The 18,409-nt window shown below is 40.2% G+C and overlaps 2 protein-coding genes across 2 annotated transcripts; one reads left to right on the top strand and one right to left on the bottom strand.

Annotated features, from left to right (window-relative positions):
• LOC139711326 (acyl-coenzyme A thioesterase 2, mitochondrial-like) lies at nt 1–11,452 on the top strand. The gene is made up of 4 exons (XM_071623227.1): nt 1–292; nt 3,649–3,945; nt 7,126–7,310; nt 11,240–11,452. The coding sequence occupies exons 1-4, from the start codon at nt 1–3 to the stop codon at nt 11,450–11,452; spliced, it is 987 nt and encodes a 328-aa protein (XP_071479328.1).
• Nucleotides 11,453–12,079: 627 nt separating this feature from the next.
• On the bottom strand, nt 12,080–12,982 carry LOC139711337 (uncharacterized). Its single transcript, XM_071623237.1, has one exon. The coding sequence runs from the start codon at nt 12,980–12,982 to the stop codon at nt 12,080–12,082; it is 903 nt and encodes a 300-aa protein (XP_071479338.1).
• Nucleotides 12,983–18,409: the final 5,427 nt, after the last annotated feature.

The following is an 18,409-nucleotide window of genomic DNA, read 5'->3' on the forward strand; positions in this document are numbered from 1 at the left end:
ATGGCGTTGTTCAATCGAAGACTTCCACAGATATTAGCATCGTCCAAGGTTATCAGCAGCATTCCCCATCAACATGGCCAGAGAATCTGGACACGGACGTTTCCGACTCAGGCTCCAGTCCTAAGTGTCCTCCCTGAAGCTGGTCTCATGGATGGACACATGGACATTGGTGCTAGCGGGCTGCGACCCGGACAGCATGTCGTCCTGCGAGCTCGAGTGAGGTCTGAATGCAGCAAGTTTGGGTTCGAATCTCAAGGGCACTATGAAGCTGATGCAGATGGTAGATTGTCAGGTGTGTGTCATGCTACTTTGTTATTTCCGGTGTAATGAACACATTGTGTATTGGGAGTAAGATGATAAAATCAGAAGCTTGCACCAATTGATGTGTGGCAATTGTATATACAAAACTGTACTATATGTGTGTGTGTGTGTGTGTGTGTGTGTGTTTCCTTTTTAAAGCATCATGTCCAAAATATGTTTATCTTTATATTTTGTAAATGCAAAAGCGGTAAGCATAAGTGAAGTTTAAAAAATACCGGATATTTTTCTTTTATTAAAGGTACATTTTATCCCCGGACCAGTTAAACATTACTTAATAGAAAGAATAACATTTATCTCACAAAAAAGAAAAAAAAAGAAATAACAAAATGTTAATATGTCAATAAATCCTTGTATTATCATCGTCATTTGGCATGCAATGCAAAAGATAAAATTTCTCTCGATTACATTTTAGATATCTCTCAATGAAGCGAGTTACATTTGATCGTTTTACTATTGAAATTTCAAGAAAACTTGTTTGAAACGTTGTGCCTTTGTGATATCATAATATTCCGTTGCGTTTGTCGTATCTGTGTGTTATCACTTGTGATAATGTTACAAGTTTATTGCTACACGTACGCAATCAATCAAACTGCCATCTATATCATTACCGATATTCCGAATTCCGAAACGCAGGTTTTGGCTTCTTAGATCCACCTTCCGGACAAGCCCCCAATATCTTAACGACCACTGCTAATGATAGCGCAACTAAATCAATTGATTAGTGCTTAGGCGGTTTGGACTGGATTTGCACCCCATTTGTCCGTTAAGTGAATTATTTGTCCTTTTTTGTAACAACGATGAACTATACTCTCCCGGCAATGATTTTGATGTAGTCACGCCTTTCATCGACGGTCATATTAGTAGAAAAATTTTAACCGCCACGAAGATATAATGTAAGCTCTCCAAACTTTTAAATGTTGTTGTTGCTCATCAAATATATGTTTATTGTTTAAGAATACAAAATAAATCCGATCTATTTTGATGAAAAATGCTATCTTAAAAATAACTGTGCGTGAGTTTGGAGCATAATTATGGAAAGAAGACAGCTTTGTCCACATTTTAATAGGGAGATAATACTTTGATGGCTGTGAAAGCTAGAAGTCGTAGGTGATTACAAATATTTTGGTTTTATTTTCTACATACGTTTTTAACATGGGTACTTCAGATTGAAAATGCGAAGGCGAACAAAAAATCATTAAGAATTTCCATGTCCTCAGTTGGGCATCCGCGTTTATCAATCAAAATGCCACATGGTATGACCCAATCTCATTTCTATCATCTTAATATAAATCTTGTAAAACCCATAATTTGTTCAGATGAATATTATGTCCCTCAGACGAGGACTAAATAAAATTTTGAAAGTTGATAGTATAGGCATAGTACCGGTACGGGACAATTGTATTATAATATACATATTTCTCGCAATATAGGTGTTATGAATAGACTGAAATAGACTATATTCCTGAAAAGACCCTACTAGTGTTATACTCCTCTTTGATACTCCTTTACCTTAATTATGGAATTTTAGCTTGGGGCAATACTCATCAGACACTGCTGAATAGAGTGTTATTATTGCAAAAGAAAGCCCTCCGTATCATTTCTAATTCTCCTTACACGTTCACATACAAATGCATTGTTTGACTGTTATAAGCTATTGAAAATCAACGAATTATTCTTATTTAACTTATGTCAATTTATGTATTTGTATGATAACAATTTACTCCCACCTATCTTTGGTTCTATATTTCAAAAAAATCAATCATTCCATAATTACCCCACCCGACGTTCTAACGAGTTTCATTTACAACTTCTTCGAACGATTTTAGCAAAGAATACACTTACAGTATTTACACTGGACCAAACTATTGGAATTCCCTGAATCATGATTTAAAATCTGCTCCATCTATATACTCATTTAGAAGGAGATTAAAGTCTTTTCTTTTACAATCTTATAATGACGACTCGCAGAATTAGATTAGTTTATAGGCTTACTTTGTTACTCATCCACAATATCGGCATTGCCGTTCTCTTTATTATTGTAACTATTGCTCAAGCCTTAATTATAAGATTTTCTTTAACCTATACTTCGCAGTTGAAGGGTTTGTTCTATATTCTTTTTTCTTCTTCTCTTTCTTCCTCAAACCCCCAGGATCGTCGTCTGTGTTGCATATTCCTGTCTATTCTGTTACCTCTTTATCACGCTATAGTCTTGTTTCCTCTTGTGTCGTCAAGTCAGTTTGTTTCTTGTTTTTCCTCCTACAAGTAGTCTTGTTCCTGTCCCAGTCCTGTCACATGTTCATTACTCTGTTTGTTGTTGTTTTATGTATAACTGTTTGTTCGTCTGTCTCTTAGTGGGCTGCCAAACTTTTTTGTGACAAACTTTTAGTGCGGATTTTTTTGCTGTTTTCAATTCAATTTTTACATCGGGCTTCTAATACAAGAGGGGCCCACACTCTACAAGCTCTGTCTTTTTAGTGGGTCCCTCCGTTTTTTTTTCACACAGTGCATATATTGAAAACTATTTCACTTTCGTTATCTTAGCAACTATTGCAATGTATCGGTACTGTTAGTTTTTTTTTTTTCCTATTATTGTTGTTTTCTCTGTACAATTGTATGCATTGTTTTTGTCACTTAAGAAAGTGAGATTTATGTTTGTATATTGTGGAAAAAACGAATAAATATGAACTTGAACTTGAACTGATTAGGTAATTTTTTATTTTTTATTTTTTTTTCAAATAAATTCATCAAATTGCTTCAGGAACTCTTAGTCCTCGGATATTAGTCAAGGAAAATTCTTATGTTTTCCTTCTCAATTAATGTATTCTGAATTTGATGTTTTTTTGGGCAATCGAAAATTAATCATCCAAAGATACATTGTTTTATGCAAATAATCTCTATTTTTAAGCAAAGTTATATGGAAAAAAATATCAGAAATAAAGTATGCATCACATTCATCTAAACTAACAAATTTTCTCTATGCAAATAACATATAAATTAATTATAGCCAGAAATGCTAGATATATCATTTAAGCAGATTGCATCATAGAGTGCATCCTTCCTGGGGCCCATCAAAAATTGAAATAGTATAGCTTTGTACCAATTTGATGCTGTTGAAAGAATCTGAACCTAAAAATCTCGCCGAGTTGCAATACACTCGTTTGATGTCTGTAACAGACAAGAACATTGCCATGCATGTGGTGGAACACCTGCAGCATTTTGTGTCTTCTCTTCATCTGACGCCTGCTCTTTCTTTATTTGATTAGTCATTCTTTGATGACGGTATGAGACGCTATAATGATTATATCCATAATTTCCCTTCAAAACCAGTTAACATCCAGCCATCCCTCGGCGGAACCTACACTGGAATCGAACCAACGGGATTGTTGTGGAGCATGCTTCCAGACGAGGTATCCGCAAGAAAACTGGGTCGTCTCATGAAGACTGAACCTACCATACACCGTTGGGCTTACACATTCGATCTCTGCTGCGGGGTACCTGGAGAGGATATTCGTGAAGCTGGGGATGTTGTTGCTTCCAAGGTCGTGAACAGGATGTTCCTTGCACCCAACGTTGAAATGACGCGTGTCAAATGTGGATCTGCAGTGGGATCGCTTTATGCGCCATGTAAAGATGGTAAAGTCGTGTAGCAATGCTATTAGTATTTCTACCTTACAAGTTTTATTTGAAGAGAGCAATTCTCATTCTTTTTTAAACTTACCATCTAGACAGGACAAAGCAAACTTTGCATTTCTAAAGATATCTTTATATTACAGTTTGTTTGTGGGTAAAATTTTTAACCAAGAGTGACTGCGGCAGTCATATATTATGGAAGTATCCGGACGAGAGAAGAATCTCAAAATGGAACCCTCGAAAAGTAAAGATTTTCCCTATTTATTTCTTCAATATTCTTTGAGACATTCTTTCTTTTTTAAAAGACAAGGATATGCGGGGCTGTCGCCCAACTTCGCATCTCCTTCCCCTGTTTCGCAGTCACTGACAAAGTATGTATTACATGATGGTCCTCTTCAAAAGTAATATTGGCGCATTGTACCGTTGCCCTTTATACTAAAATCAGGCCGGAATGATTTGTTTGTTTGATAGATACTTTATTTTCTGCAAATCAATATACATAAGTTACATAATCATGAACATATAGGGAATATACAAAGTAAATTCAACACAGAGTCGTTTGTCTTGCATAAACAACGATATAACTTACATAATCATGAACATGTCGGAAATATACAAAGTAAATTTAACACAGAGTCGTTTGACTTGCATAAACAACGATATAAAATATTAATGATTAGTATGCATGTCTATGCAGCAGGGATTACAATAACAATTGTAGTTAAGAAGCGATTATGCAGAGGGCCGCCATTATAAGCATTGCTTGAAAAGATGGCCGGCCCGAGGAAAAGATAGGGACGTACTAGATTCGTAACAATACAAATTCTGCTGCGAAGATAGCAGGGGAAAATAAACTCTGATGTGTGGTGGTGGTGAATGTGCGTGCAGGTGCTTGAAAGTGCACAAGGGCAGATAAGCTGGAATTTAGAATAATAGAATTGGTTTGCTGGAAGAGGGTACGATCGGGAGACCACCATTAGTCATAGATACAGACATAATATACATAGACATAATAGACACAGTGCGAGAGAACGCTCCTCTCCGAAACATCTAACATCATTTCATCGACGGAAACATGATTTAGTATCATGCCAATAAATGAAAACATAAATTCAGTTCCTGTATCAAATTTCTCAAATATAGCAATCTTACTTTAACATCATTTTAAGCATAATGATTACAAACAAAATATGATACATGTGTATACACATAAATGCATATATGGCATATAATATATTCAAATATGTTTATATGCATTGCCCACATATTGTAGTTAAGTATCTCTAATCTAATCCTAAGTAGTGTTGTTGAATCGGGTATACAGGGATGTTTCAGTCTTCCCTACGTACTGCTTGTTGATTTTTTTTTTCTTGTTTTGTTTTTTGTTCGTGTTTGAGAATTTGTGTAGTCTGGCTTTGGCGGGACTGTAAAGATATGTTCAGACGATTGGGGTTCTTTCCAAGGTGGCCGTTCTTTTTTGTCAAATAATTCAGTTACACGGATCGGGTATTGACACTTTAACTCTTTGGAGGTTTATTTATTTATTCATCTATTTCCAATCTTTTGTCAGGGTAGCCCATTCACCAATATGTAGTGGTCTTCCAGACCTGAATAGTATTAATGAATATACGTGTATATACATTAGATAGTAAAACGCATACAGAAGATAACATAGATACATACTGTACATTGCAGAGTAACATAAAAAATACAGTGCATATTGATTATGCCACAATATGAGTTCACCAGAATGCCGATAACAACTTTGTTTAAACATTCTTTTAAATGAATATATGGAAGAATCTGATCTAATTGAATAATCTAGCTTGTGCCATTCAAGTGAAGAAGATACGATTGGGCTATACTTGTTACATGAATGTGCAAAGTCGTAAAAAAATATTCAAGAATTATTTTGTTCTTCATCGTAAAATTTTTGTTCAAAACGAAGTTCATATAATATGACCTTGTTAAGATATTCAATAACCTCCCCAAAAATGTTAGAATAATAAGCGATCTGAAGCTTTTGAAAGAATATTAGATTATGTGTTGTAATATGGTTTCATAATAGCTATGTTTTAGCTTATTTGTCTGCATTTATGCGAACCTATTTGTGTCACCCTCTTTTGTAGCGTTTGTGCTCAGAGATTATGTCTATTTTTTTCTTCTTTTTTACTGGTAAGTTTCTACTATGTGGTATTGTATTTTATTATTACATATTATGCTTGTTTTTATTGTCAATATGCTTTGATTAATCTGTTAAACGTCGTGTTGTTTCTGTTGTTGTTGCTGCTGCTGATGTAACACTGAATTTACGACCGCTCTGAAAAACAGCCTTATTGTATACCTTGCTGATCGTTTTATCCCGTGATTAGATACAATAAAACAAACCCTGCGTCACAAAACCAGTAAAAAGTCGCTCGCACTGATACTTTGTAAAGACTAAAAATAGGTGAAATGGAGTAAATCTTGAATTTTCATATTTCCTGAAAGAGCAAGTCTTCGTCTACATTACGCTATAGTTTGGGATCATTCATTTTGTGTTTAGCACAAATCTAGAAGATCTGGAAGTTTTTTTTTAGAATCAAGTGACTAGGTGTGTCTGTAGATTTCCTTTTTCATTTCTTAAAAACCCTTTTCACACTCTTCACTTTCAACTCTAATAACTGTTAAATGAACGACGCTATTGTTTTGAAAGTTTATATCAGTCATGTATAGAATGTGTTGATAGAGCAAGATCAATTTCAGTTTAATCAGACATTTAATTAAACATCCTGGGGGTTTTCCCATTTATTGCACAGCTAGCACGGCTCATGATCAGATTAAACTCTAGAATATAGACCCTATATTTCATAGCTTCTTTTCGCTGTATACTTTCCCAAAAAGTGTGCTTTCTACTCCAGTATTTAGATAGTTTACTAGAAGAGTTCCTTATTATTGAGCTATACATCATTTTAATTCTTAAAGGCTGCTCTTTCAGAATCTGCTTTTTTTTTAATCTGTATCTGGCGACTTTCTGTTGATTTTGTGACACAGGGTCACATTTTGTTTTCATGATTTATTAGCGAAGTGCAGACATATGCTTTTACGTAACCGCAGTTTTTCTCTTAGTGTGTGAATATTGTACTTTGCAACGATACTAACTACATAATTATATTACGTGAAACTTGATATTAGCCGCCACAGGACCATTCCCGGTCATCATCAACGTACCGGGGCTGGCCGTGAGAATGGTTCAGGACAGAGCTCCTCTCCTTGCGTCACATGGCTTCGCTGTTTTTGACCTCGATTACTTCTCGACCACAGCAGAATCTTTCTTGAGAATTGGTAACAGAAGCTGCATTAACAGCATGGTGTTCTACGTGAGTATGCCTACAATGCTTGTTTTGCCAATATGCTATATGCAAGCGTTCACACGAAGGAAGGTCTGTACGTCACCTCACTTTCATAGGAAGATGAGGAAAAACTCTAGACCCTTAACTTGAGAAAGAGGGTGAGACTTCTTAATTTGCCAGGGTATATATCCGGGAGAATTAAGGCGAGAGGGCGACTTGTGGAACTCTTCGAGGTGCCTTCTAAATGAAGGACGGGGTATGGAGCCATGTGCAAGAATATGAAATGTAAAATGAGAAATGAGCATAAACCTACAAAAGTGGAAAAAAAATATTCAAACGATCTACCTGTATGAGAATTTGCAAAACTCGACAGTATTGCATCAATAGCAACGTACATGTATATGGGAAACTGACTTTGTGAAATGTGCAATGTTCAGTTCTTTAGATGATACGTGAAATGTCTAAAATTTACAAGAAGAAAAGCATTGTTATCGTCATTTTACGTCAGTAATCAGCCTACATGAATGGTTCATGGATTGTGTCAAAACACTCCATAAGCGTTGTACATTATAAGCTTGTTGAAAACGCCATGATGACTGATTTTCATCGAACTTTGCAAGTACACCCCTATGTTGATCGCACAAAGGAAACCTTAAAGCCCCCTCACACCTGAACGAATGTAGGGGGACGAAGAGGGACGAATGGGAAAAACGCACGAAATGCGCGCGAATTCAACGATTTCGAATAAAATTGCCTTCAATTCATGCGATTATAAACTAAAGTCAAATATGATTAACGAACGGTAAGCGAAGGATAAATATGACATGCGACGGATAACGATTTTTCGGTTCACTTCTTTGAGTAAATTGCGGCCGAAGGCGAGCGAAGGGTTGATATGACCCGATAAGACGAACGAACAATGAGCAATGGTTTGATATGGCGTGCGATTGGAAACGAAGACGAAAGAACAGATCAGGCGTTCTCGTACGTGTGTTTGCGCTCCTCGGGGAGTATAAAAGCGACCAGGTCCGTCCAGATTTCAGTGCGATGACGAGTTCGGTAGATATGAAGAGAGTTATTTCTTATGAACATATGTGCAAAAAGGTCAGGAAGCTCATCAATTGAAAATTTATACATAGAAATACCAACATTATAATGAAACAAATCAATCAATTTCAGATTTTTGCTTCTACACAAAAGATCATTTGTGTGAAATAAATATCCAACATTATTAATTATTCTTAAAGCACGTTTTTGAAGAAGAAAAAGGTATCAAGCAAAAACTGAGATGAATTGCCCCAGTTGCTATCATTTTAGCAAAAAATAAATATTGAAACAGTAACAATGGAGGTGAGGTGATAACAAATCTGACGTACCCCTAAATTTACTCGACCTACCCGCTTTCCCCTATTGTATCATACCTACCACCAACATCGCACCAGACAAATTTGTAATCACTGTCCACTATAGCCAACAGGATTATACTTTAAAAAAAGCCCTTGTAGTTGTAGTATAGCGAGCCAGACAGAGGAGGCTTTCTGATGGCCACATGCTTGCCATCTATAGCTGCCACACAGTGGGGAAAATTCCACCGCTTGTAGAATCCACCAGCAAGTTGTCTCCATCCATCAGGGGTTGAAGGGGCTGTCATGACTTCATCATGGGTTCAGCCACGTCCTTCTCCAGATACGACGTCGTCTGAGCCTCGTCTCCATCTGAAGCGGCCTCTGATGAACTGGTGTAGGTTCAGCTGCTGATGTATAACTTCATTCTGAGCCATTGCCAGTAAATACTGGACTCTGAGGCGGGCTGCATCTTCCATTTTTCTGAAGAAACTTTGAAACTTTCGGGTGGAATGTTTATATATGAGTAGCGTGGTGAGTGGCTGGTCACAGAGAGCAGCTCAGCATTCGCCAATTTTTTCGTCAGGTTATTCGCTCGTATTCGTATCACTTCGCAATCCATAGTTTGTCATCTCTGATCTCTTAGACTTGCCTTCGTGTATGCATCGCTATTCAAATTTAGTAAAAGTCAAACTTGGTTTCCCTTCGCATAGAAGATGGCAAGAAAAATACGTTTGTCATAATAGTATCTTCGTTTCTATGCGCAAGTCATATTTAGTAATCTTTTTGCTTCGTTTAGGGTTCTTTCGAGATCGGTCCACCTTGGCAAAAGCGCGATGAAGGGCTACGCGTGACAATAGCACAGGACAATAAACGAACGATTACCGCAGACTAAATAAGAGATGCAAATTCAAGCAAATCACAGACGATTTTTCAATTCGTCGGGAAATTTTAAACATGTTCAAAAATCCCGTGCGAATTTGAATAATCGCAACTGTTAGTTCAGAAGGTGTACGAACCCAAACACGAAGGGTAAATATGATTTACTATCAATTACCATCGAAAACGATTTTTCAAAAAATGCCTTTCGCCATCCATAGCAAGTCATATTTCAGGCAATTCGCTCAGGTGTGAGGGGGCTTTTAGTCCCCTAAATTAGTTTTGTGTGTGCGTGTGTGTGTGTGTGTGCGCGCGTGCCTTTTAGATCTTCTTCTCTAGAACCAAAAGCGTTTCTGGTAACTCAGTGCTATCGTTAAGGACATTGATGATTGTGAACTTGCAAATTTGTTTATGGGGGACTTATGGGTGTGGGGGGGGGGGAGTACATATCAGCTTCTTCTTTGTTTTTTGAACACTCTACGACAGATTGTTACCCAACTTGGAAGGGAGTGGGGAGCAGGGACCTCTTTGGTTCAAATTCTTCACAAAGCATCAAATTTGGCACACAAGTATCGCAAACTACACTACTTAAATATTTGACATGCACCAAGAAGGGCGCCATGACGTGGTAAGAGTTAGTTGTATTTGCGCGAGTGTGCATGACAAGCAATACAGTTTATTGCAGCTCAGCTTCAGGACAGTCCTTACACACGCAGGTCACACAGGTCAGAGTTTTATGTGTTTACTTAAAGTGTGTGTGTGTGTGTAGGTGTGTGTGTGCGACAAAAGTAGCACATGCCTTGTATTTTACAGAAAGTTGCAGTGTGAAGGGATACTTTGGTTTCATGCATTTTTGTTGTTGTTTATTGCGATCTTTTTTGAACTGAAAATTATGAACAAAATTGACAAACATTCATGTGGTGATGGGGCTAACCAATGGTTTCAAAAAATCACTAATTCCGCCATTTTTTATACCATTAGGTTAGCCAGATCACCATCTATATCACATTGTTTTATATATCGGCAAAAATGTTGTAATGCCTGAAGACATGGTTACTTCAAGATAAATCACACATACCTTAGTTAGGTTTATCGAAATATGAAAATACTGCTTCGTGATACAATTTGAAATTGTGAAAAGCGGAACAATGACGTTAACAATTGTTATCACAGTTTATAAGTTTGAACCCGATATAACCGACATAGTGCTATTAACTGGTAAATACATTCAAGACTGTAGTTTCATGTCTGCTTATGGCATATCGGGTTCGGTCCAGTGCAGCGGGGGGGGGGGGGGGCGAATCAGGACCAAAATTCACAGATATAGTTTCTAGCTTTTTCTCTACATTCCTGTTATGACGATGCTATATTTGCACATTTGTGGTTGATGCAATCTTAGATATTTGCTCACTTGAAGGTAAAACGTTTGCAAAACGTTTACTATAACCAGCTGATAACTCCCTTACACGACGTTTCATGATGAGAAAGCATGACGCGACTTATCAACTCAATCACGAGTAAGGCGCCTTGGACAAGAAGTCGAGAAAGGTATATGGAATTAGGTTTCAACTAGTCATCTCTCTGTCTCTTTTCAAAACTTTGTGGGAAATTTCTATTAACATAAATGGCAGGAATGAAATGTAATATGAATGGGCTACACGTAAGAAAACAACTGATAGATATTGCGGGATTTAAAAAGTCTTAATCCGATTTCACCCAATGTCTATTTTGCAGGATGTCCTTGATTTTGTAAGAAATCACCCTCGTCTTGACGCAGACAGGATTGGTATTTCTGGATCCTCCTTCGGTGGCACCATCGCCCTATTTGCCATGTCGCTTCTGGCGGACTTTCCTGTACGCTGTGCGGTCATGGACAGAATATATGACGCACTTATTGTCACTGGTTTCCGCTTGCCAGACGGGTCAAAACTGATTCTCCCGTGGTAAATCCTTTGTAATATTAGTTTGTCAACACAGACACTGTTGTTTTCCCCTTTCATGTTAACATAATTTCTTGTAATCTAGCAGTATGGATGTGGAAAATGGGGGGATGATGGGGAAAACGTGAATATAATAATAATGATGATGATAATAATAATAATAATAATAATATAATTAAGGTCTTATTTACCCAGGTTATAGCCTCTTCAGTGTTACCACTGCTCTACCAGAGGGTCCTACCATTATTATTACCCTAGCGTTTCCAGGTATCCATTTATACACCTGGATCGAGACGGACATGGTAAGTAAAAGCATCTTGTCCAAGGACGTAAGCACTGGGCGGGATTCGAACTCGGGCCCTCAGAGCCGGAGTCGTGAGTCTTATCCACTATGCCACAGCGCCCCCACATCAACTAGAAAAGACCTCTAAGAGCGCAGACCTCCACCTAGCAGTTCATTTTCACTGCTGATCTTGTTCTTCCATAGAGATCAGTGATTTCTGCATATATATATATATATATATATATATACGTGTTTATATACGTTATTGTTAGTTGGCATCCATTCGTCTACAGAAACGATGGCGTAGCACTAGGCAAGAAGTTTGCACCGCCTTGAGTGATATATTCCCACTCATGAATGACAATCTCTGGAGCACATGCAGCAGATGAAGTTCGTTTGGGCTGATACTGAGGCTGCCCTTGCCTTCATCCTGGCTATCTTGTCGGTCTGCAGTACGTGCGTTGTAGCTTCAGCCCTCTTGACGCCCTCTTTGACAGTGCCTCTCCAAAGCTGACAATTGTCACTTGCATCTTTGTATTTGCTGGTATTGGTGCCAAATATTTTCACGTTTTTACGCACAAGTCTTTGAAGCGAAGATGTGGCCTTCTCATGGGACGACATCTCTCGCATAGCTCTCCATACAGCATGTCCTTCGGGATGCGGCCTGGCTCCATTCAACGCACAATCGCCATGACCCAACCACTTGAGGCGTCTCTTGCTGAGGAGCGAAAACATGCTGAGAATGCCGGCACGTTTGAGGACCTCTGCGTTTGTCACCCTATCTTGCCACTTTATGTGCAGGAGTCGTCTGAGGCAGTGGAGATGGGAGGTGTTGAGCCTCTTCTCCAGGCCAGCATGTTGCCAGGACTCAGAGTCGTGTAACAGAGGGTGCTGAGGACGAGTGCTTTGATAACGCTGAGCTTTCGTGTTCTTGGTCAGCTGACTGCTGTTCCGTAAGCGCTTGTTCAGCTTGGACGTGACTGCGGTAGCTTTCCGTATCCTGTTGCTTATCTCATTGCCAAAGGAAAGGGAACTTTTGGTTGAACCAAGGTAGCTGAAGGAGTCCAATTCTTCCAGATGCGTGTCATTGATGGAGATGTCTGGAGGAGACTCTATTGCTTGGATCAAGATGTTAGTCTTTTTTAGGCTTGTGGTCAGCCTAAATTCTTTACAGGTATGGGACAGACAATCAACCAGCCTCTGCAATCCTGCTTCTGTGTGCGATACCAGTGTATCGTCGTCAGCGAATAGCATTTCTCGGATAAGAGCCTCTCTAACTTTGGTTTCGGCGTGCAGTCTTACTTACTTTACTTACTGCCCGTTATGCCATGGGCACGTAGGGCAGCAACAAAAGTCCGCCATTTGGTCCTGTCCATGGCCAGGAGCTGTAGTGTCCTCCAGGTGTGGTTCAGGTCCCTCATCTCTCCACACTTCTTCTCCATGTGTTTTGGGGGTTCCCCTCTTCCTCCGCCCTTCCAGTCCAGTAGAGTGCTGTCTTGATAATGTTGTCCTGTTCTTTGTTGAGCACATGACCAATCCATCTCCAGCGCCTTCTTTGGATGATTGTTTCCATGCATTCCAACTGGCATTTGTCATAAAGTTCTTTATTTGATATTGTATTTGGCCAAAATATGCGATGAATTTTCCCCAGTGATTCGTTATGAAAAACTGACATTTTTTGAATGTCGCTCTTCGTTATCCTCCAGCATTCTGACCCATACAGGAGAGTTGAGAGAACACAGCTTTGATAAATCATTAACTTGGTTTTGGTGCTGAACTGCTGAGATTTCCAAATGGGATTCAGCACAGAGAATGCAGTCCTTGCTTTATTCATGCGGCTTTTTAATGTCTACTCCTGCACCTCCATCATGTGTTACCGTACTTCCAAGATAAGTGGAATTCATCTGTTGTTGAAAGGTCTTCTCCATTAGCCTGTATACTTTGAGGGTTTTGAACATTGAGTGTCATTACTTGGTGTGCAAAGTCAGTAAGGCGGGATGTCTTCTTCTGCATGTGCTGGTGAGTATGAGACACTAGAGCCACATCGTCTGCAAAGACTAGGTCCTCAAGTGTTGAATAGAGTGTCCACCTAATGCCTCTTTTTCTGATCTGCAGTAGTCTGCCTCATTATCCAATCAATGGCCAGATTGAAGAGTAGTGAAGACATAACGCACCCTTGTCTCACCCCAGTCTTCACCTCGAAACTGAAGTCGCTATTTCCAACCTTGCAAGTGAAGTTGCTATAAAAGCTCTTGATAATAGCCACTACTTGTTGAGGAATGCCGTAGCTTCATAGGATTTTCCATAAGCTGTCTCGGTGTAAACTGTCAAAAGCTTTTTCGAAGTCAACAAAGTTAATAAACAGCTACCTTTGCCATTCTACGCATTGCTCGATTATGTTGCCAAGACAAAAATCTGGTCAACGCACCCTCTTCGTCTTCGAAAACCTGCTTGCTCTGGCCTCAGTCGCTCATCAACAGCCCTTGTCAGCCTCTGAATGACTTTTGCTAGTATTTTACTCGGAAGAGACAAAGGTGTAATTCCCCGCCAGTTGCTACACTTCCGGAGTGAACCTTTCTTAGGGAGTTTGAAGGTGATCTCTTGTGACCAATCATCCGGGACTTCCTTTCCTTCCCATATGTCAGTGAAGAGTGGATGCAGTATGTCAGCGGCCAATTCTGGGTCTGCTTTAAATAACTCAGCATTGAGGTTATTCAATCCTGGTGCCTTTCCATTCTTTAAGGACTTGATTGCCTGAATGATCTCAGCCCGAGTTGGTGGATTTATGTCGATATCTAAATCACAAACTGCTTCTTGCATATCAGCTTCAGTAATTGGGTTTGGCCTGTTGACGATTTCTTCAAAGTGTTCAGCCTATTTGGCATCCTGCTCTGCTTCAGTAGTAAGAAGCTTTCCATCCTTGTCCTCTAACGGTGGTCCAAAGGATTTACTACACTTGCCGCTAATCATTTTGGTCAGCTTGTATGCTTTCCCTTGTTTACCAGCCTTTGCAGCCGCTTCTGCCTGACTAGCTAAATTGTCAATAAAGGCTCGTTTATCAGCTCTTGACTTTCTTTTAACTTGTCTGTTCACTTCCTTATATCTCACTCTAGATCTTTCTTTGAACCTGTCTGATTTTGCAGCCATGCATTGTCTTTTCACTTCTCTACGTTTCTCTATAGTTTGCCATGTGCCTTCAGTCATCCAATCCTTTCTCTCCCTCTTTGTAGTTCCAAGACATGTTTCACTTGCCTTCTGGTAGGCTGTCTTGACCCTTTCCCATTCTTTGTTGGTCTTATCTTGTTCCTCCTGTGTGTATTCAAGATCTGCTAGGACCTGAATTCTGTTCCTAAGCTCTAACACAAATGTGCCTCTAATTGTGGGGTCCTTAAGTTTATCAACGTCATATCTTGGTTGCTTTACTTGAAACACTGCTAACACTAGATGGTCGTCACTAGCATCATCCGCCCATCTCATGACTCTAACATCTTGAAACGATCGTCTCCACATATACCATCAATCATGATCAGGGCCGGCGCAGCCGTGGGGGCCGTGGGGGCTCGGGCCCCCACGCTTTTTGTGCACCATACAAAGGAATATATAAGGTGTGTGTTTGTTTTTTGTTTTGTTTTGTTTTGGGTTTTTTTTTTTTTTTTTTTTTTTTGCTTGTTAGCTCATGAAACCCGGAAGTGGGCCCCCACACTTTTGAAAACACTGCGCCGGCCCTGATGATGTGATCAATCTGGTTTCTATCCCTACCATTTGGCGAGTACCACGTCAGCTTGTGAATGTCTTTGCTGGAAGAGTGTCCCTCCAATTACAAGGTTATTGAGAAAGCAGAATTCCACAAGACGTTCTCCATTTTCGTTCATTATCCCACATCCATACTCCCCATAGCCCTGTCATAGCCTGAGTTGTTGTTTACAACCTTGGCATTCAGGTCCCCCATCACGATCTTCATATCATGTCCAGGAGCACTATCAAGCTCATGTTGCAGTTGGAAGTGGATCGGACTTCTTCGGACTCGGGGAAATGGGCCAAAGCGTAACCGTAGGTCTCTATAAGAAACTTGCACCGTGCGCCTGCGTACTAAAGGCTCATGGTCCCCGGTGGTTTAATGAAATGCGTACGTGGGCACACGGCGCAAGTTTCCTTTAGACGCCTACGCTATCGACTCCTCTTTAGCGCTTACGTTGTGGCCTACTTCCCCAAGTCCAAAGAAGTCCAAGTCACTGTAGTCAGTGATCGATCACAATTAAACTCATGATTCAGCTGAGGGGGATCGCAGCTTTGCAAACTTCTTTTGTGATGCCATACTAAGAAGCACATTTAAAGCACGCTTCCTGGCATCACTACAGACTACATGACGCGCAGAAAAGACAACGAAGGCAACGTTACTTAGCAACACCTACGGACGTTACTCTTGATGACAGCTCAACTTCGGTAATCTTCGTACCAATGCTAACGGTGATCGGTAGTATTATCAACAGCGCCCTCTTCACTACAGGGACTATGCACCTTTGATATTAGGCGCGGTCAGACTGGAAAAAGATCGAGAAGTTTAAGATCGCGATCTTTAATATCATTCTTTAAGATCTCGAAGTTTTGCCAGTGTAACCGCAAACTTCCCGCGAAAATCCCGCGAAACTTCTCCATCTGTTTGCGGAAGGTGCCTCCGAAGCGCGAGGCCATTGTCATGTACAGTTGTGCCTTACGTCACAATCACCCGCCATCGGACGGTGCACTCTTGCTTCCTCGTGTACCAATGGCCCAAACTTCGCGATCTTGAACTTTGCGATCTTTTGCCAGTCTAGAGCACGCACCAAAGACGCGTATGAAAACCTAAAAAATGGGCAGTTTAAACTCCTAAGTTTATTAGGGGGCTCGCACGTACACCAATTAGCGAAATGCAAATCTCGAGATTTGCATCGCGATCGTTATTTCGAGTTTTTGCACGTGTGGACACAAAAACCCCGAAAATTAGCGCGATCAGCATCGCGATGATAATCCCAAGAAATCGTGCGCTAATTTTCCCCGCGCCGGTACTTGTGAACGGTCGGGTTTGGAATCGATCTCGAGTTTTTATATGCCATCATGCAATGCGCACATCATAACAGCGGGGCCTCGCGAAGAGGTCCTTAACCTCTTTGGCGCAACACAACAACAGCGCGCGAACCACACCACTGACGCGAAAAACAAAACAATAGCCGGGTTCACACGTACAAAATAGCGGGATGACGATCGCGATGCACATCCCGAGTTTTTTTGCGAGCGTCCACACGTACCAAATTAGCGGGATAGCAATCGCGATCGGTATCCCGCTAATTTGGCGAGCGTCCACACGTACCGCATTATCCCGCTAATTGCCGATAGAGAAAACAGCAAAGCCTGCAAACTGGGTCACACAGCGCCCTTCTCTACCACTACCTGCGCGCACTTCCCTTTGTCCTTCGCAGAGGCCTCGCTGTTGTGATGTGCGCATTGCATGATGGGATATAAAAACTCGAGATTCTATTAAATCCCGATCGGTCACACGTACCAGCGCGGTGCCAATTATCCCGCTAATTGATGAACCAGCGCAAGATTTCTTGGGATTAGCATCGCGATGCTTATCCCGCTAATTTTCAGGGTTTTTCTGTCCACACGTGCAAAAAACTCGGGATGACGATCGCGATGCAAATCTCGAGATTTGTATCCCGCTAATTAGTGTACGTGTGAACCCGGCTAATGGGGAAAGAGAAGCGCAGGCAGTAAAGCGCGCTGTGTGACCCGGAGTGCAGGTTTGGCTGTTATCTCGATCGGCGATTAGCGGTATACCCTCTATACGTGTGAACGGTTGCAAAACGCGGTTCCGAGCGCGATCGCTATCCCGCTAATTTGGAGCGTGTGAACGTTTGCAAAAAAAAAAAAAAAAAAAATCTCGAGATATGGAGCGCGATCGTCACCCTGTCATTTTGTACGTTTGAATCCGGCTATTGACGCTATATACCTGCCAAAATATCGAAAATCCTCCATAAAATCCCCCCCCCAAAAAAAAGCTAATAATAATGATAATAATAATGATAATAATAAATGAATAAAATCCGGGATTGCGTTGCCAAACTTTAATCACCTTTTACTTGTGTTATTCTTAACCTTTCCTGTAAGCTTCAATCAAATCCGTTTGCAAATTTTGAATTATTTTGCACACAAACAAACAAACAAACTGATCAACGTCGGTGAAAACATAATCTCCTTTCTTGGCGGAGGTAACACCTAGAAGAGCACATTCATGTGTGTATTGGCAGGAAAATGAGCTGCTTCGCGGAAGTCTGCATTCTCAGAGTGCTTTTCTAGTTTTATTATCAAATTACTTGAATATAGTTTTGCTACACTGATTCACCTTTTCCATGTCAAACATTATATTGCAAATCAAATAATTATAATAATGAATTACTTATCAATTCTCTTCGTTCACGTCTTTGCTCCGACGGCACTTTATAGTCTAATGTGTTTCCATCCTTGTTATCCAATTTACTGGACAAATCCAGGCACTCTGATGAGTATCTAATCATGGAAGTCGCTAAAGACGGCAGGTCATGGGTAAAATGCAGACATGATCACCATGTATTTTGCGAAACAACGCAAGGCAATTTCATTGCGCCGGTAAGACATCGATTTTTCATAATATTCTTTTACTGT

The sequence above is a fragment of the Diadema antillarum genome, unplaced genomic scaffold, assembly GCF_040938485.1.
Source record: "Diadema antillarum isolate AM-2024a unplaced genomic scaffold, OU_Dant_1.0 scf00000040, whole genome shotgun sequence".
NCBI classification, from domain to species: Eukaryota; Metazoa; Echinodermata; class Echinoidea; order Diadematoida; family Diadematidae; genus Diadema; species Diadema antillarum.